This window comes from Delphinapterus leucas, chromosome 13 (assembly GCF_059928025.1).
Source record: "Delphinapterus leucas isolate spDelLeu-1000000601 "Yukka" chromosome 13, BTC_Dleu_Yukka2, whole genome shotgun sequence".
Classification (NCBI taxonomy): Eukaryota; Metazoa; Chordata; class Mammalia; order Artiodactyla; family Monodontidae; genus Delphinapterus; species Delphinapterus leucas.
The window spans coordinates 68,800,989-68,821,248 of record NC_143141.1 but is presented as its reverse complement, the minus strand read 5'-3'; the positions used below and the strand labels follow the sequence as shown (position 1 = coordinate 68,821,248).

At 36.9% G+C, this 20,260-nt stretch overlaps 1 protein-coding gene across 14 annotated transcripts in view; it reads left to right on the top strand.

Annotated features, from left to right (window-relative positions):
* The window catches only part of BIRC6 (baculoviral IAP repeat containing 6), a 245,498-nt gene that overhangs the window by 30,424 nt on the left and 194,814 nt on the right, over positions 1-20,260 (top strand). For all 14 annotated transcript variants that reach the window (XR_016395304.1, XR_016395305.1, XM_089922371.1 and 11 more), the window contains exons 4-8: positions 6,098-6,291; positions 9,830-9,941; positions 11,968-12,050; positions 16,212-16,434; positions 16,516-16,676. Coding sequence is in view for 12 of the 14 variants with exons in the window: in XM_089922371.1 (XP_089778497.1) it covers positions 6,098-6,291; positions 9,830-9,941; positions 11,968-12,050; positions 16,212-16,434; positions 16,516-16,676 (773 nt within the window). In the remaining 2 variants the exon portion in view is untranslated. The remainder of the gene's footprint in view (positions 1-6,097; positions 6,292-9,829; positions 9,942-11,967; positions 12,051-16,211; positions 16,435-16,515; positions 16,677-20,260) is intronic.

Here is a 20,260-nt window from a genome sequence, read left to right as displayed (position 1 = left end):
CTGAAGGTATAAAAGGTAGAAGGTAAAAGCTATTTTCCTAAAAATAACTTTTGCATCTATAAATATCTTTTTTTCTCGAGTACAGTTGAAATTATACTAAAATATTGTGATGTACTGTCTTAGTCTGTTTGGGCTGCTATAACGGAATACCACCGACTGAGTGATATTTCTTCTGGTGAAGTCCTTCTTCCTGGGTCATAGCTGGTACCTTCTCACTGTGTCCTTACATGGTGGAAAAGGCAAGGGATCTCTCTGGAACCTCTTTTATAAAGAGGACTCCACCCTCATGACTTAAGTACCTCCCAAATGCCCTACTTACTAATAACCCTCCCCTTTGGGGGTTAGAATTTCAACAGGTGAATTTTGGGGGGACACAAACATTCAGATTATAGCATATACCATGCTTTTTTTCATTGAAGGATGTATCTTGAGTATCTTTTCGTATCAGTCCTCATAGATCATCTGTATTCTTCCTAATATTTACATTGAAGTTTATTTTTATAGATTTACCATGATTTTATGAACCCTTATTCCACTGATGGGACATTTTTATTTAGTAAAACAGAAATCATACTGTGTATTTCAACAGAGAGAATTTATTGTAAGGAATTGACGTAATATGTGTATGAGAACTGAAAAAGCAAAAAGGAAACCCTGAGGTAATACACAGATGGTAACTATGGGAATCAGCACTCACCTCAGTCTGAAGGAACAAGAGGTTAGGATTTTTAGAACCTAGATACTTAAAAACTTAGAGAATAGGCCCCATGGGTCTGGGTCTCAGACTTCTGAGGAGGAGCTGTTATCCAGTAGGTACCTCAGGAGCTTGGAGATTGGAACTTGATGAACTGAGCCTCAGATTTCTGAAGACAGATGCTACTAGGCTAATGTTAGTGTCTCTGAGGGGGCTCTGTGAAACTGGTCCTGGGAATGCTAAGAAAACAGAACAAAAAACCTCTAAAGACCAGAAGAATCAAGTGCTGCCACCAGGTCCTTCGCTAAAACAATACCGATGGTAATGACGAGTAATAGCAGGAGCAGGTCTTTCTCCACGCATCACGCTTTCCAGGTTCCATCCTGTGTTCCTTGTGTCAGAACTTAACAGCCAGGAAACTGGTTGGCAAAGAAGAAATAATAGTTTACAGAATCCCAGCCCAAACATGATGGAGAAGAAAGAAAAGGGTAGGTTTGGACCCGAGAGACAGTAGTTTAATAACTGGCACATGCCACTCCTTTGGCCACTCTGCATCTCCATACATACCATCTATATGTGTTTGAACTTTCATACAACAAAAATATTACGCTTTTACTTAACAAGACGTACTGTTCCTTTTTACAAATGAAGATATTCTCTCCCCGTCCCCAGAACAGACACAAAGTTCCAACAGATATTTTATCCATCCCTAGGTGATACTAACTACTCCTAAAATTTATAGTTTCAAGCGTTTAGGTAACAGAACCGTGCTACCTAAAGACTAAATTAACTACAACAAAAATTCTTACGTAAAATAATGTATCTCTCTGTGTCTGTATCTATCTAAATATATATCCATCTATCATTTATGTAATAAGGGAAGAAAATATATATAGTTGCTGTATCCCTCAGTTCTATAATGGTCTGTAATATCAAGAGGATATATTTGATATTTACAGCCTCTTTCTTCTCCTACCTATTCCGTATTCCCTTTGTCCTCAGCCAGCACCTCAACTGGTCAGGTGTCTTTACATGGTCAGGTGACTCAAGGCTTCACTCTTGCAGGACCCAAATCTTCTGTGGTACTGTGTTAAGTTGTAATTGTCCATTCACTGTTACTATTAGATGTGGAAGAGCTTAGAGGCACCCTAGAGAATCTCCTGGATTGTAATTAAGTTCTCCTTGCTCCTGTTATTTAGCATCAATCCAATTTCCCTGTGTTTGTCAGTTTTCATCATACCAGCCAGTAGAATAACCACCTTCTTTGCCTGATGATTCAGTGACAAGAGGAACCCAAAATTGCTGGGTAGCAGTATCAATACCTAATTCAATGGAACCATTGTACCCTTGGTGGAACATTCCTTCCTTGACACAAGACCTCTAGAGCCTAAAGCTTAAAAAAAAAAAGTCTGTGAATGGATTATTACGTATAATAGCAACCCTGCTAGGAGAAGCTGTGTCATGTGTTTTTTGCCGATTGAAAGCATACACATAATCCTGTAAGGTAGAACTCCAGACTTTCAGATGTCTCTCTCAGTTAGTACTGAAGATGAGTCTTTGGTAAGGCATCACACCTTTCTGTCAGGTCAGCTCCTTCTGTATGATACCCTGGTAAGACCAGTCAGTCTCATGGGCAAGCGCCCGTTGCTGCCTTTTTTGTTTTTTTCCTTTGAAGTGCTTTCTTGGTCAGAAGCAAAAAGCAAAGTTGTATGGAATACTTTGTTGGTACGTAAGCCCTTCTGTTAGTCCACAGTAGTGGTATAATATTATGGCAGAGCATTGTGGGCAGAACATGCAAATGCACATCCAGAACACGTGTCTATTACAGTGAAGACAAATTGCTACCCAGCCTGTGACTGAAGGAATCCAATATAATCAACCTGCAATCAGATAGTTGGCTGTTTCTTCTGGAAAATGGTGTCATATTGGTGCCTCAGCTTTGGTATTTGCCACTGGCAGGTTAACCTGCCGTTAGCCTGCTCAGTCCTGTTGAGAGGAAGTTAATGTTGGGTCTGTACATACCCTCTGTCTCCGTTGCCATGGCACTTTGCATACAGGTCCATTGAGCAAGCACTGGAGTGGCTATGGCCAGAGGGTGAGTGACATTCGTATAGTGTGTATAATTTGCCCATTTCCTCTAGAGTGGATGCCTTTTGATGAGCATTCACGTATTTCACAAATATTTTCACACTCTGTTTATTTTTGAGAGGTCCTTCCAAAGACTTTAACCGTTGACTTCCTTGTTAACAGTCTTCCAATCCTGATCCTTTGGAATTCCTGAACATCTAGCCAAAACATTACCTACTGTTCATTAATCATTGAGGACCTTGACTTCTGGCCAACTCTCAGTCCAGACAGAGAACAGCCAAATGAACTGGTTGAAGTTCTGACCACTGAGAAGATTTCACCTTCACCACTGTCCTGATTGGGACTGTGATGCTGCAGCCATCCACTTAGGGATGGTACCAACATAATGTGCAGAACCATCTGTATGTCACAGCTAAAGGTTTTCTTCCTCAGTTATCTCATCATAAGGAGTTCCCTCTGAAGCCATCAATGTGGAATGAGAAAGGAGTCATAAAGAGTAGATATTGTGGAAATGTGAGCTACTCGATTACTCAACTGGTCCAAAATTGAATTGCCTTGTGGATTTCTCAAGACTGATTTCTTATAAACCACTTAATGAAGGCTAGCCCTCATACCCAGTATTATGGTTTGGTGTGTCAGATAGCACCTAGTTTGTGGTGAACAACTCTGATTGCATAGACATTTGTCTCATGGGTAGGTATTTCTGTCAGGGACTACTAAGAAGCCAGGAGCTGTTTCTCAAAAGGAGAAGAGTTATTTACAGGAGCGGGCATGGCTTTGCCCTAGCGTTCTGCTACGTGATTGTCCCAGAGACTCCTGATAGGATCTTTACTTGCGGCAGACACTTCTAGTGTCATTGAATATGCTCGCAAGTTACAAGTGGTAGAGCATCTTGCAATTCAGCCTGGACATGCTACAGAGCTTCTTGTGCCTTATGTATTATTTGGTAATTGAGTTAGAGCAGCATACTCAAATATGCTGAACGCTGGGGTCCAAAATCCACTTAGGCCCACCGAGCATTGTGCCTCTTTTCATTGTTTGCCTTTACAAGTTATAGTAACTTATCTTTCACCTTGGAGGAAATATCCTGACATGCCCAGGCTACTGGACCTTTAGAAACTTCAAAGAGATTTTAGGACCCTGAGTTTTTCTGGGGATTATTGATTCTCTCTGGCTTGCATGTGTCTTACTAAGGCATTTAAGTTCCTTGCTACTTCCCCCTCATCTGGACCAGTTAGTGTGATGTTACTAATGTAGTAGACCAAGGTGGTGATCTGCAGGATGTTAGGCTGATCAGGATCTCTACAGACTAGATTATGGTAAAGAGCATGAGTCCTAGGGTAAGACTGTGCAGATTTATTGTTTCTGCCAGATAGAAGCAGTCTACTTTTGGATGGCCCTAAAAATTAGTATAGACAAAAAAGTATTTGACAGAATTGTAGCTGCCTACAAAAAATATCAAGGGATTTGTTGATTTGCTTCAGTAAAAATATCTCATCTGGAACAGTAGCTACAGTTGAAGTCATCACCTGATTTTACAGTCCACAGTCATTCTTCAAGATCCATTTACGTTTGCTTGGGCCAAATAGGTCAGTTAAATGGAGATGAGATAATTTGATTACCCCTGTATCTTTCAGGTCTAGTATAGTGACATTAATCTCAGAAATTTCCTCAGGATGTGGCATTGCTTTTGTTTAGTAGCTTTGTAGAAAAAATGAAAGTTCTAGGGGCTTCCACTTGGCCTTTCTTACTTTAGTAGTACTCCAAGAGGATCAGAGAAACAGTGTAGGAATTTTTCTAGTTGCCTATTCTATTTCTCTTCCAGTTGTACATTTGGGAAGTAGAGAAATAGCTACAAGGTAGGTCCGGGGATCCACAGAGCTCATTGAGACAGCTTTGGGCCAAAATTCCATCAATCACTTCACCATCATGTCCCCACTTTCACTAGTGGACCACAGTGATGTTTTAGGTCAGTTCAGTGTTACTATCTTGTGATGCCTGAAAGATCACAATATTTTCTCTTCCCTAGTGCACAGTGACTACAGTGAATGTCCACAGGTGCCTTTGGGGAAGGCTTGGAGTATGATTTACAGTGTAGAGTTGGGGCATTGTTGTAGGATCCTTTCTCAAGGGGATTTGGCCTCCCTTTCAACCAAGAGGCTCTGGGTCTATGAGCAGATTAGGTCTAGAAACAAAGTAAGAGCTTCTCTCTCTGTTTCTTAGGTAATGGAAGTCATGTTTCTGGCCACAAGTTTTTCCAGTAATATAGATAAGTAGTAATTTAGTAGGCTGCCTAGAGTGTATTAGACAGAATGGAAACCATTCATAGGCAAGCAGGAACAGGATATAAAGATGAAATTACTTTATAGACTTATTTCTCTTGGAGATTAATACTTAGCATTTTTTTCAGTCTAACTTCTTAAGTAATTATTTTAATATTAAATAATTGTAGTTAACATTTATTGAAGGCTTACTCTGTTAGACACTGTACCAATCCTCACTTGAATTCTTGTAAAAACATTATGTGAATAGGTATTTGTTTTTTCCCATTTCACAGAAGCAGGAAATTGAAGTTAATTTGACTAGGGTCTCATGGTTGATGGAGAAGCTGAGCTTAGAATCCAAGTCTGTGTGACAATAAGGTCTATGCTTTAGATACTTTGCTGAATTATGCTGACAACAAAAAATAACAACATCTGAAGTAAATCTTCGTATAACCCAGTAGCGATGAATTGTACAGCTATATATTTATGAGTGGAGATACTTAAGTGCCTAGTCTATGCTTAACATTGTGTATGTGCTGGAGGAATGTGAAAAATGACAGATGATTTTATTTATTTAAAATTTTACTTTATTTATTTTTACATCTTTATTGGAGTATAATTGCTTTACACTGTTGTGTTAGTTTCTGCTGTACAACAAAGTGAATCAGCTGTATGTATACACATATCCCCATATCCCCTCCCTCTTGAGTTCCCTCCCACCCTCCCTATCCCACCCCTCTAGGTCATCAGAAAACATTGAGCTGATCTCCTTGTGCTATGCAGCAGCTTCTCACTACAGATGATTTTAGTTCTCCTTAATTGTGGATGAGATATGTAAGAAGATGTGCTACCATTTGGTTCTAAACTTTCTTTTTCAAGATGGTTAGTTTCATTTTTTATGTAGTTGCAGGTTCTTACTTTAAATGATAAATTAATGGAGTAAACTCACTTGAGACTGTAAATAGTTCTTTATCTTATAATGTATAAATCATGGTTTTGGTGAAAACTATTGAGTATGTTTTCCTTTGCTTACACTCCTGTTTTCTTTCAGTGGGCCACAGTTACATTTCATCTTCCTCATCATGTGTTGAAGTCCATTGCCAGTGCCATTGTGAATGAACTTAAGAAAATAAATCAAAATATTGCTGCCTTACCTGTGGCGTCCTCAGTGATGGACAGATTGTCTTACCTCTTACCTAGTGCACGTCCAGAACTTGGGGTGGGGCCAGGTCGTTCTGTGGACAGGTATGACCTTGCTTATAAAAAGATGTGACAGTGAGATTGAATTGATAAGTTTTTTGATTAACAAAGAATAACTGTAAAATTTGATTATGATTTAAAAAATTTCAAAATATTTTTGAAAACCACTCAGATTTTTATTTCTCTTAAAATACTGAAGTGAAGTAAACTACTCCTTGACTTGTTAAACAATTTCTTTTGGTGCCTGGAAAGTATTTAAAGGGATTATGAAACTATGTTTTTAAAATTCCATCTTTGTACTTGCTTAGTAAATATTTGAGTCAACTTAAAAATATTATAATTATTCAATATATATGAATTATTTTGCCTTGATGAAATTTTGTGACCTTTGGCATAAATTTTGGTAAGTTAAAAGACTCTGCCAGAATCTGAATAAAAGAGCCATATATTATTTCCTACTTAAAAAATGAACAGAGTTAAAAAAGCAGTTAGGGATGGGCTTCCCTGGTTGTGCAGTGGTTGAGAGTCCGCCTGCCGATGTAGGGGACACGGGTTCGTGCCCCGGTCCGGGAAGATCCCACATGCCGCGGAGCGGCTGGGCCCGTGAGCCATGGCCGCTGAGCCATGGCCGCTGAGCCTGCGCGTCCGGAGCCTGTGCTCCGCAACGGGAGAGGCGCCAACAGTGAGAGGCCCGCGTACTGCAAGAAAAAAAAAAAAAAAAGCAGTTAGAGCAATTTTGTGGTTTTTTTGTTTGTTTGTTTTTTTCTTTCTTTCTTTTTTTTTTTGCCGTACACGGGCCTCTCACTGTTGTGCCCTCTCCCGTTGCGGAGCACAGGCTCCGGACGCGCAGGCTCAGTGGCCATGGCTCACGGCCCTAGCCTCTCCGCGGCATGTGGGATCTTCCCAGACAGGGGCACGAACCCGTGTCCCCTGCATCGGCAGGCGGACTCTCAACCACTGTGCCACCAGGGAAGCCCTGTTTTTGTTTTTCTAGGGCAATTTTGAATTAAGATTTTTATGCTGCCTGCCCTGGATTTAAACAGTATTATAAAAAACCATACCTCAATCATTATTTTCTTCACTAGAGATTTATTGGAGTTCTGCTTTGTATAAAACTAGCTAAAAAGTCAGTAATGCATTCATTGAAAAACTTAAATGATTTGTTTTTGAAATAAAATTTGTCAGTACTGAAGTTTAGAAATGCTTTACTGAAATATTAAATTCAGCAGTTTTGATAAGTTCACATTTCCCTTTCCATGTAGCATTTTACATTTTCACTTCTTCATTGAATGTGAATTGTAACTGCCTATGCTGTTTTCTGAAGTACATTTATAAAGAGTACATGCTGATGTAGCAAAAATATTACTGAATGAGTTAACCTTTAACTTCTGTTATCTTAAGTATTGCTCCCGCCTCCCCCGCCCTCCCGCCAGCTGCACTGTGCGGCTTGTGGGATCCCAGTTCTCTGACCAGGGATTGAATCCGGGCCTCCGGCAGCAAAAGCACGGAGTCTCAACCACCGGGCAGCCAGGGAATTCCTGTATAGCTCTTATATTAGTTTGCGATATTTATTAGTTTATCCTTTTGTAAACTGAAACTGCTTAATCAGTTGCCCTTTTTTTGTTAAGTGATTTTATTATTATGTAAATAACTTCTCTTGGTTGTTAACATTTGGGAAGAATTTTTGTATTCCATAGTAATATTGCTATCTCTAACTTTTGGGCAAAATGTGGAGACTTTCATTTTTAATAACTGTCAGATGATATGTGCTGTGGCTATCATTAAAATGTTCTTTGGAATATGTCCGGAGAGGGGGAGAAAAAGGAAAAGTATGTATTTAGAATAAATGTTTCCTATCTGAGAGCCATGCCTATCTTGAGATTATAATTTCAGAGCTATTTTCTTTGCAATCAGTAGGAGAGTATCTGAAGAACTCAGTGCAAGCTGTCATAAATGGTTTATTTTAGAAAATGCATTCATTAGATGGGATTTTCAGTGTTTCTGGAGGTGTTAAAATGTCTCTAAGTATTAATTTTGATATAGCCTGTGGTGTTTATTTCATTAACTATGAATCTAGGAACCTTATGAAAACCTTGATGAACTCTGTTGGAGGTTTGAGTAAGGGTCTACTGGATGCTATTGCTGTTTTGTTTGGTAATATAACCAAATGGATAGGTTTCTGTTTTGAGACTGACACAGATCTTTGAAGACATCTATAGCCTGTAGATGATAAAACTTTTCTAACTCAACAATTTTTTTTTTAATTTTTATTTTTTTTAAATTTTATTTACTTTTGGCTGTGTTGGATCTTTGTTGCTGCGTGAGGGCTTTCTCTAGTTGCAGTGAGCGGGGACTACTCTTCGTTGCATGGGCTTCTCATTGTGGTGGTTTCTCTTTTTGCAGTGCACAGGCTCTAGGTTTGTGGGCTTCAGTAGTTGTAGCACGCGGGCTCAGTAGTTGTGGCACACAGGCCCTAGAGTGCGTGGGCTTCAGTAGTTGCGGCGCATGGGCTCAGTAGTTGCTGTGCACGGGCTCTAGGGTGCATGGGCTTCAGTAGTTGGGGTGCACAGGCTCAGTAGTTGTGGCTCGTGGGCTCTAGAGTGCAGGCCCAATAGTTGTGGCGCATGGGCTTAGTTTCTCCACGATATGTGGGATCTTCCCGGACCAGGGATTGAACCTGTGTCCCCTGCATTGGCAGGTAGATTCTTAACCACTGCACCACCAGCAAAGTGCCTGTTTTTCTTTTTTTTCAAATCAGAACACAACTATGAGTTAAACCTAAAGCTCTCTAGCAATATTATAGGAAACCATGTACTAATTTAAGGGAAGAATTTAAAGAAAAGTATTTTTCTGGTCTCTTTGTGATGACCTTTACCACTTTCTCTCTCTTTTTAAAAATCAGTTGCCCTTCTGTGTTAGGAAGAGGAAGCTCTGCTTATCAGTCCTTTCTTATTTGAAGCTGTTTGGACTTTTTCTAATTTTGGTAGTCTCCTTTAAAAAGATACTCTAGTATTGTTACAGGTTCACTCTTAGTGAGCTAATGTATTTTAATGAAAACATATGTGAAGATTTCTTTTTTTTTGACAATTCCCTGGAGAGTACAAGTTTCCTGGAAAAGGATTTCTCTGGAGAAAGAACATATAAATTGCTTTCTACTTAAAAAAAAAAAAATTAAACTAGAATATACTTTCTCAATATGGTTGAGATAAAACTACCATTCCTTTGGTTGTAGTTTTATCCATTTTTGCAAAACTTGTCACATGATGAAAGTGTAGGGTTCTCTGCCTCTACATTTTCAGATTTTCTGCTCTCTGATTGCTAATTATGCAACATTGGTTAATTTAATCTCCCCGGGAATTGTTTATCAGTTGTAGCTATCTTATCATGTTTCTTTTTACCCTACTCTGTTCAAGGGAAGTTCCTAAAACTGATCATTTTTAATTTAAAATACAAATTTGAATTGGTAATTAGACATTCCCAGTTTGTGTTGATAATCCAGTAAACTTTTTTCTTCAGTGGTAGATAGTAGTGTCACTGTAATTTGATGCCTAACTTCGGTTACATAAAGTTTGTTTACTTTTAGATCATTGATGTATAGTGAAGCTAACAGACGGGAGACGTTTACCTCATGGCCTCATGTAGGCTATAGATGGGCACAGCCAGATCCCATGGCTCAAGCTGGATTTTATCATCAGGTAAATAAGGCTGTCAAAAATTTCTTTGCAGTATGACTTTGTAGCCTTTAGTAAAATTGTCAACATTTTAATACTTTTTCAGTCATTATACTATTTTATGCACCCAGGCTCTGTGCTTGTGTGTATGTATGTAATGTGAGTTTTGTTCTTACACCTTTGATCTTAATACTGACTGGCTGTTTCCTATGTCACATACTGTGTATGAAAGGGGAAAACATTAAAAGAAAAAAAGTAACCAATAACTGAGAATGCTGTATAACTATTTTATTTCAGATTATATATAAGTATGATATACATAATACGTTTATGTATACAGTTAATCAACAAGCAGGCAGTATTCTCCAGATTTGTGTCTTGAGAAGTGTTCTCTCTGGGTGTGTGTTTATTTTCAGTTTTGACTTACGTATTCATAACAGAGTAGTACATGTTAGGGTAATGCAATAACAGCAATACATTGCAGTTACTCTTGAAATTTTAATTTTATTGGGATTAAAAATTACCCATATGTTAGATAACTATGGAAGCAGCATTGTGGGTAGTACAGTGTGACTTGAATACATATGTATTGAAGAATTGATTAAGAAATTATTTAGAAAGAGAAAGAATTAATCAGGGAAAATAGTCATGGTTTTATGTAGGAAAAGAGGAGGGTGTACAGCTAAGGATGAGTGTGACAATAAGACATGAGAATGGGACATTATAGAAAGCTCTGTGGAGCTAAAGTAGAGGAAGTTAAGAAAAATGAGTTTAGATAGGCATAATAAACCAGTTAAAGGAAACTTCAGCTGAATAATATAGACTGGCCTACCACTGTTTTGCCATTGCTAAAGAAGCTGAGAAATCTAATAATTACATGTCAGTTTACATAAAACATGCATATTTAATTTTAGAACTAAATTAAACTTTGAATACATTGAAGTTACTGTCATAAAGAATCTTAAGAGTGATTATTCCTTTGTTATCCTGAAGTGTTCTTGAAGTATCTTAAACTAGGATTAAATCAGAAAACCATATATATTTGAAGATTTTATTCAGAGTTTGTCAAATTTCCAGTTAAAGATAGATTTATCTGGGGACTGGCTAATATTAAAATCACTGAATATGTTTTCCTAAGTTAAGGATTGAATAAGGACTATTTTTCCTAATAATTTATCTTTTTCTTATTTGGTGTCATTTCCTAAAACAGTCTGTTAGGTGATACCTTGATATTTTTTCTGTTGAGCTCTTGTTCATTGTATTCCTTTTTTTTTTTTTTTTCCCTTTTGGCCGCACCATGTGGCTTGTGGGATCTTAGTTCCCTTACCAGGGATTGAACCCATGCCCCCTGCATTGGAAGCACGGAGTCTTAACCACTGGACCACCAGGGAAGTCCCTGTATTCCATTTTTGCAAAGATCAAATCATAGGTTTTCTAGAATCTTCTACCTGTATTAGGTGCTGATTATTCTCAGTCTTCTAAAAAATATATTTACACCTGTAGACATACTAAGTGCTAAGTAGAGTAAGTATTCAAAAATATTAATATTAGTTTTTAGAGGTATATTTCAGTTCAGATTTAGATTTTATATATATATAAATGTCATTTTGTCATACGTGTCTTACTTAAAGAATGTTACCTTAATTACGTTCACTAGTTTGCTTTTCCTTTTTACTTGCCCTTTCCTATGTAGTAGTATAGAATTCAGTTTTTAATAATAAACCTGTTAGACAATTTCCTTCATATACTTAACTATATTTAAAATACTTTAGTAATACAATTAGAAGATGCTAGATCAGAGATTGAGGATGTGTGTGTCTCCATATTTGATTTAGTGGTCATTTGCTGATGAAACATAATTTTTCAAATAAGGCAGCAAATTTATAAACATTTGGGGATTAAAAGTATATTGTTGAGGCCTAATAGTATAGGCTAATTTTCTTTTCCTCAATATGGAATTTTACCTAAAACTATGAACTTATTTAGAAGAGTTTTTATTAAGCAATTTTAATATTGATAAACCTTTTCTGTCTTCTTTATAAATTTGCAGCCTGCCTCATCTGGAGATGATAGAGCCATGTGTTTTACTTGTAGTGTATGTCTCGTCTGTTGGGAACCTACTGATGAACCTTGGTGAGTCTTGATATTTCTGAATGTAATAGGCTAAGTTCTATAAATGTGCTTCTAAATGTTATTTTTCTGATATCTGTATATTAATATTCTTGCCTTTTGTCATCTATATTTTTGCCTCTGTCCTAAGAGAATGAGGTAATGCTGTCTATGCTCTGTCATATCACTTGGCATACAGGATCTCTAATGTGTAACTTTCCAAGATGTGTACATGCGACAAGTGCCAAAGAATGGAACTAGACTCTGACTGAAAACTAGAAGGCTATGATAATATAAGTTTAAAAAGCATGATTAAATTCAGCAGTCTAGCCTTGTTCTTTTGAGGGCAGGTCATCAATAGAGAATCCACGGAGGAGGGCCTTTATGATTTGCATTTCTAATTTTGAAGTAATTCTAGGGAGTCTGTGGTGGTTTTGAATTCTAGTGCATGAAAGTTTAGAACTTGGTTAAACAATAGAGATCATGTATTGGAACCTCATTTTTAGAAATAACTACTCTGAGGCCCTATTGATAGAAATAGTGGGACTTCCCTGGTGGCACAGTGGTTAAGAATCTGCCTGCCAGTGCAGGGGACGTGGGTTCAAGCCCTGGTCCGGGAAGATCCCACATGCCGTGGAGCAACGAAGCCTGTGCTCCACAACTACTGAGCCTGTGCTCTAGAGCCCATGAGCCACAACTACTGAGCCCACATGCCACAACTACTGAAGCCTCCACGCCTAGAGCCTGTGCTCTGCAACAAGAGAAGCCACCACAGTGAGAAGCCTGCGCAGTGCAACGAAGAGTAGCCCCTGCTCGCCGCAACTAGAGAAAGCCTGCACGCAGCAATGAAGACCCAACGCAGCCAAAAATAAATAAATAAAATGGTAATAATAGCAAATATTTGTATAATATGGTTTACCAGGTACCATCCTACACACTTTATATATTTTTAACTCATTTAATTCTCACATTAGCTTTATGAGTTAGGTATTATTATCATCTCCATTTTATAGGAGGGAATTGAGAATATTCTCCAGTTTAATCCATAGTCACTCTATGAGATAAGAATTATTATACCATTTTAAAATAAAAAAAATAAAATTTGGTGAAGAGCATTTGGCTAGTAAGTCATGGAGCCAGGATTTGGTTTTAAGATATACCACTTATTTTGTACTATAATTAGTTCGAGATCTCTGAATGTTAATCAGCTGGTATGAACTTGCTAAAGCCTATTAGAGTGTGCATGTGGATTCCAGGTTGCAGTGGGAAATACTGAAAATATGAAAAATTGAAATTGCGCCTGCTGACTGAGAGTTGAGTATGAGCAATTTCCAATTTAGGTTAAGGTTCTGTTTGGAATTTAGTCTTTTCCCCATGAAGCCATCTTTATATATATAGCAACCATTTTAACACGTATATTTTAGTTTCTTAGGCTGATCCTCAGAAAGTTATTTAACCCACACCTGAAAAATTATACCATAACATTATAGAATGTATCTTTATTCATAAATATTTTTCTGTGGGAAAGTTGATTCAGATTTCCAACTTGGGCTGTTTAAAACCCGTCTTTTCTTGATATGGTCAGGAAATCAAGGGTTCTACCTTTTCTTTGCCCCGGGATTCAGGATTCCTCAAACTCTTAAGCAGTTGGTAGAGTCTCTGAGGGCCTAGGGCCAGTGCTCCAAATGGATAGAGGGAATGGGATTGATGGGGGCTGGGGAACTGAGCCTGTGTACCTTCTGAATCTGAAAGGAGGAATAGAATGAAGATTTTTCATTTTTAGGGGACGATGGGACTCATATTTTGATGGTGGGAGTCGATAGAGCCACTTTGGAGGGAGATTGAACTTTAAAAAAATAAAATAAAATGGGCCCCTTATTATCTAGCAGTTCCACTTCTAATTTACACTAGAGAATTAATTGCTCTTATATGCAAGGAGGTGCAAAATGGTCATGGTAGTGAAAAACTGGAAAATCTTACATGCCTCTCAGGAGGGGACTACCTAAGTAAAATATATTCATGTAATTGACTATGATCCAACAGTTAAAGGAATGAACAGTTAGCTCTCTGTTAATCACCAGTACATTTTAGATATGTTATTGTATCAAGAAAGCTGTTGTAGGGACTACCTGGTGGCGAAGTGGTTAAGGATCCGCCTGCCAATGCAGGGGACACGGGTTCAAGCCCTGGTCCGGGAAGATCCCACATGCCGCAGAGCAGCTAAGCCCGGGCGCCACAACTACTGAGTCCATGTGCCACAACTACTGAAGCCTGCGCGCCTGGAGCCCGTGCTCCGCAACAAGAGAAGCCACCGCAGTGAGAAGCTGCGCACCTTAACAAAGAGCAGCCCCCGCTCGCCACAACTGGGGAAAGCCCGCGCACAGCAGCAAAAACCCAATGCAGCCAAAAATTAAATAAATAAATAAATAAATAAATTTATAAAAAGAGCAAAAAACCAAAAAGCTGTTGTAGAATGATTCATATAATAATATTGTTTATTTAAAATGAAAAAACCCATATTTCCTGAATGTACATGTATGTGTATAAAATTATAAAAATATTTTAGAAGTATATTAAATTCGTAATAGTGGTTACCTGGAGGTGGGATAGGAGATTACTGGGGTTGGATATTATAACCGAAGTGGGTCTTTTGCTGTATTTCAGATAGTCATATGTTGCGTAAATAAAATTTTAATTAAAAAGTTAAAACTCAGGTTAAGAGAGAAAGATGGAAAGAGGAAAAATACCCTAAGGTTTGGCTGTGAAGGAAGCCAGTTCAGATATCATGTGCCTGCAGATGCCATGTAAAAGCATTAATGTAAGACACCTTGTGTATTGTAAAGTGTCCAGGATTTATATATGGTTATAGGTAAGTTGTAGGTGCAGTGTAAAAAGAAATATGTATACCCCGTGGAATATTTTACAGAGTATAGCTTTCCTTTCTTTGACATGGAAGTATAAAAATGGGTTTTAAAAAAAGCCTCTTTTTTTTGATGGCAGCATTCTCACATTTCAAATAATGCCTTGTAATTACAGCTAGTGAAAGTTTAAAAAAATAAAAGAATAACCAAAAAGAAATAAAGTAGTCACAAAGTTGGGCAGATAATTTTTAAGTGTTAAGTTGATCCTGCTTTAAATATTTGAGAAAATTCTTTAAGTCAGTATACCAATCTTGATCTGAGGTCCTAGTATTTTATTCTTATTACACATGTTAGGGTTTTCTAGTAAACTAATTTACCATTTCATTTTGCTCAGTAAGTATTTATGTGAAGGAAATAATGTACAATCTATAGACATTATCCAAGTTTCTTTAAAGTTATTTGTCTGATGGAGTCTGATAGTGAATGTGAAGGGTATATCTCTGTGTTTTTAATATATGTTATTTTATCCATACTCTAGAGATCTTTCTGCCTTCAGGTCTTTACTAAAAAAGCTTTTTGCAGTATGAATGGCATTTATAGAGTTTTATTGTATGCTCTTTACAGCTGTGGCCACTTATATAGATAGGTGGGTCTGTATCTACGTACGGATTATTTATTTATTTATTTTAAAAACAGCTTTATTGAGATACCTTTGACATGTAAAAATTACATACATTTAAGGTGTACAATCTGGTGTTTTAGTATATATACATATTGTGAAAAGATCACCATAATCAAGTTAATTAACATATCCATCACCTCTAATAGTTACCAGTTTGTGTTTGTGTGTTAAGAATATTTAATTCAAGATACATCCTCTTCACAAATTTCAAATATACAATATGGTAATGTTATCTTTTGTCACCATGCTGTAGAATACATAGAAAATTTTAAACTGAAACAAAGTATTTATTTATTTAAAGCTGTGGGAAACCAGTGTGAAGAAATATAAGGAGATTAAACAGTTTTATCAGTATATTAATATGATATAAATTTTACTGTATCATTTATCTGTTTCATCTGAGACTGGCTTTGTTTGTAATCAGTTAAAGTGAACAATTGCTGTTAAAGTGAGTAGTTTAACATGTTAGCGTGATCTCAGTAAAATGAAACAATTTGCTATTTAAGTCTTTAATTAAAGAATACTTTAAGTTCAATTAATTGTTTTCTTTTTAAAGAAGAAATATCGTGGAGTTCTCTTTTAGTGTACAGACTTAACAGCTTAGTTGTTCAGTAAACTTTCCCTTCCTTAATTTGTGTAAAGGTCTGAACACGAGAGACATTCCCCAAACTGCCCGTTTGTGAAAGGTGAGCACACACAGAATGTGCCATTGTCAGTCACTCTTGCAACAAGTCCCGCGCAGTTCCCTTGCACGGATGGAACTGACAGAATATCTTGCTTTGGGTCCGGGAGCTGCCCTCACTTTTTAGCTGCTGCAACGAAACGAGGAAGGATCTGTATATGGGATGTTTCCAAACTTATGAAGGTATGTTTTAATTTTGAAGAAACATATTAGTAATTGAGAAAAAATCCGTTGTAAATTTAGGCTTTTCATTTATTTGTTTAGGTGCACTTAAAGTTTGAAATTAATGCATATGATCCAGCAATTGTACAACAGCTTATTCTCTCAGGAGAACCAAGCTCAGCAGTTGAATCTAGGAGACCAACTTTGGCATGGCTGGAAGACTCCTCTAGTTGCTCAGATATACCAAAATTGGAAGGAGATAGGTATGTAAATTTGTTTTGATAATATTTATAGAAGTTAAGTGTTTTCTTTTCCTAAATTGTATATTCTCTTAATTCTAATTAAAGAGGCAGAAAACATTGTTAGTCTCAAGAGATTAGAGACTCAGTGTTTGGTTAGAAATCTGAAAGAATTGATTCTTGAAAGAAATTGTCATTCACAAACAACATAGTCTATAAAATATACTTTATTTTCTATCTCAGTCTATGCCAATTGGGAATAATCACACCATTGAAAAGTAAAGTCTAAATAATGAAATGCAATCCTTGGATTAGATTTGTAATTTTGCCGCCTTCTAAATCTTTTCATAGAGCAGTTGAATCATTTGGTTCATTTCCCCTTTTTTCATTAGCAGCTAAAATATAGAAGTGGTAATGAATAGTGAAATAACCCATGGCTAGGCAAGGTGGTCTAATTATTTAAAACAATAAATGTATCAGTAGTCAGCAGTGAGTTGAGGTACAATAATTAATGCTAAGGAAAGATTCTGGTAGAATTGTTGTGCTGGATTCTATTCTATTCAGCTTTTCTGGAGATTGATGATTTCTGTGGCTGTATTTGACCTATGTGGGGGAAAGAGAGTCAAATTAAAATACCATCTTACCTACTTGTCTCCAAAGGAACTCTGCAGTTGTAACTCTGAACTGGGTAGGATTATAGAGTAACATTTGCGATACTCCCAATGTAGGCAGAATGAAGGGGTCCATAAGCCACTCAGCTTGTTTTCAGCAATAGCAGCTACCACTTTTTAAGATTCTGACAGTAGCCATGTGAAATGGAACCTGTGTAACTGATCAGGTGTCCTGGTATACTGAGATCTATCATTTCACTTGCAGGGCTTCTTGTGTTACTGATGTGTGATTGCTGTTACACCACAGTGATTTATCATTTTTATTTCACAGTCTGCTTATTTGGTGGCATGCACTTTCATTAAGAAGTAATATAGGGGCTTCCCTGGTGGCACAGTGGTTGAGAGTCCACCTGCCAATGCAGGGGACACGGGTTTGTGCCCCGGTCCAGGAAGATGCCGCAGAGCGGCTGGGCCTGTGAGCCATGGCCGTTGAGCCTGCGCATCCGGAGCCTGTGCTCCGCAATGGGAGAGGCCACAACAGTGAGAGGCCCGCGTACCGCAAAAAAAAAAAAAAAAAAAGAAGTAATATAAAACTTTACTAATGGAAATGATTTCATTATTTAAATTAATGGAGAATTCACAACATATAAAATGGGAAGTTTACCTCTGTCTAGTCCCTCTTGCTAATTAGTATGTGAAATTATTAGTAGGTAAATGAATGTGGTCTGAGTTCTGGAACAGACTGAATTAAAGCTTCATGGTGCTCTCAGTTATTTTAAGTCCCTGTGAGAGCTTGATGGGAAAGCAGTTGGCCCATTGTTTTGAGTTTGACCATATTTGCCAGTAAGACTGAAAAGTAAGCATGCGTGATCTCTTTGATTTACTTCGAAATTAGTGGAAAATTATTCATAGAAGATAATGAAACTGGTGTGTCCTGAATACTGACTTTAACTAGAACTTTTGACTCAGTTTTGTAATTTGAGGATTAAAAATTGAGTCAAGATGTAGTTTTAAGATCACACACATATACACACCTTGGTAAAATGTACATTTTAGGTAAACACTTGTCCAGTATTTCTTGCGGACAGGTATTATCTGAGCTCGTGTGCTAGGGTTGAGATATAAATCGCTCTGCCTGCTTTTTTTAAGAGACTTAAAATCTTTCTAGGGTAGAATGACCCTTTTCTCCCAAGGTAGTGTGAAATGAGTCATATACAAAGATTACTGTGTGTCGGGGTGGTAGGAGGAAGCTGAAGAGGTGGAGCTTCAAGCCCTTTCTCTCCCCTTCCTTTCCTCCAGAGGTAGCAGGATTCCTGTTGAATTGGTGGTAGATATAATGAGCCAGACTACCTCTGCCTCTGTGGCACGAGATATAGTATATATAGTATATTTTTTCTTAAAATATGCTGTGCTTCATTAGCTTGAAGAATAATACATTAACTGAAGAAATTAAAGCTTAACCAAGAAGTTTAAAGTAATTAGCAGTATAGCTTGCTTGGCAATTGTTTTTTGTCTATTTCTACTTAGAAGGCAACATTTGTCTTTGTTCTGAATTTATTTAAGGAAGAATATTTGGGACACATTTAATTTTAATGAATTAACATTCTTGTCTGGATGCCTCATTTGTATGTTATGTCTTCCAAATTTGCAAAAATTTCCTGAGTTTAACTTTGAAATTGCTTATAGTATTGTATATCTTAGTTATATATCAAAACTAAGGTACATCTGTAGTATTAGCATATATAATCTTAACTAAGCATTTTAAACTTACCATATATATATTTTTGCATGTTTATTATTTTGGAAAAGGTTTTATATCATGTAAAAGACTTCAGTAAATCTAGTGTCTATTATATAAGTACATTTGACCCTTGAACAACATGGGTTAACTGCGTGAATCCAATTATGTGTGTATTTTTTTTAACAGTGAATACTGCACGATCTGTGGTTGGCTGAATCTGCAGATGCAGAACCACGGATACAGAAGGGCAATTAGTATAAGTTATACACAGATTTTCCACTTAATGGATGGAGTGTTGGTGCACCTAACCCCTGTGTTGTTCAGTGGTCAACTGTAATGCATGTTTATTGTAGAAATATTAGAAAATATATGGAAGTAAATTGAAGAAAAGTAGAGTCCCCATTATCATACCATCCAGTCATGTTAACGTTTAGGTGTGTATAGTTTTTTTTAAACCCATGTGATTAAAAAAAAAAATTTATTGATGCATCATTACCCATCAGAAGATTCACCCTTTAAGTGTACAGTTTAGTGGTTTTACTCATACGATTTTATCACTTAGTAGTATGAGCATTTTTCTGTCAAGAAATAATGTTTTTTTAAAATATTATTTTATTTTGAAGAATTTCACAATAAAGCTTGTCTTTTTGTGGGCTAATTAAGGCAATTATCTGGCAACCCTTTGTAACATTCTCTGTAACTTCCAAGACAGCTGAATTCCTTCTTTAAAATATACTACTACTAGATTTTATCTTTTGTCTCTGTAACTGGGTAATATTTGGCTATTTTTCTTAATGCAAAAGCCCTCAAAACCTATAGTTTCTTCTTGGTTTGGACTTCTTCATTCTGGATAATTCCCAATCATTCATTTTTCCTCTTAGGATTTATTTTTCCAAATATCTTTATTATTTTTTCTGAAACTAGCCAGTTAATATTTGAATGGCTTGAGGCTAATTAGCAGCTCATCTTTTTCACATTCTTTTTTGTTATTTTTAAATTATAGCACAAAATTTGTTTATGGTTAATTATTACCAGTTGAAAAGACTGAAACACAGAAATTATGTCAAAAATATCTAAGCAAGTATCTTCCCACCCCAATTTCAGACATTACTTTAAGCATTTCTAAGGGACAGTTCCAGGTTACGTTTCATAATAAAATAACATTATAAATGCCTAGGTATTTCAGATGGAAGGTGCAATATATTGTTTCAAAAAGGGAGAATTACCTTTCCTTCTTGTGAAATGCATCTTTTAAT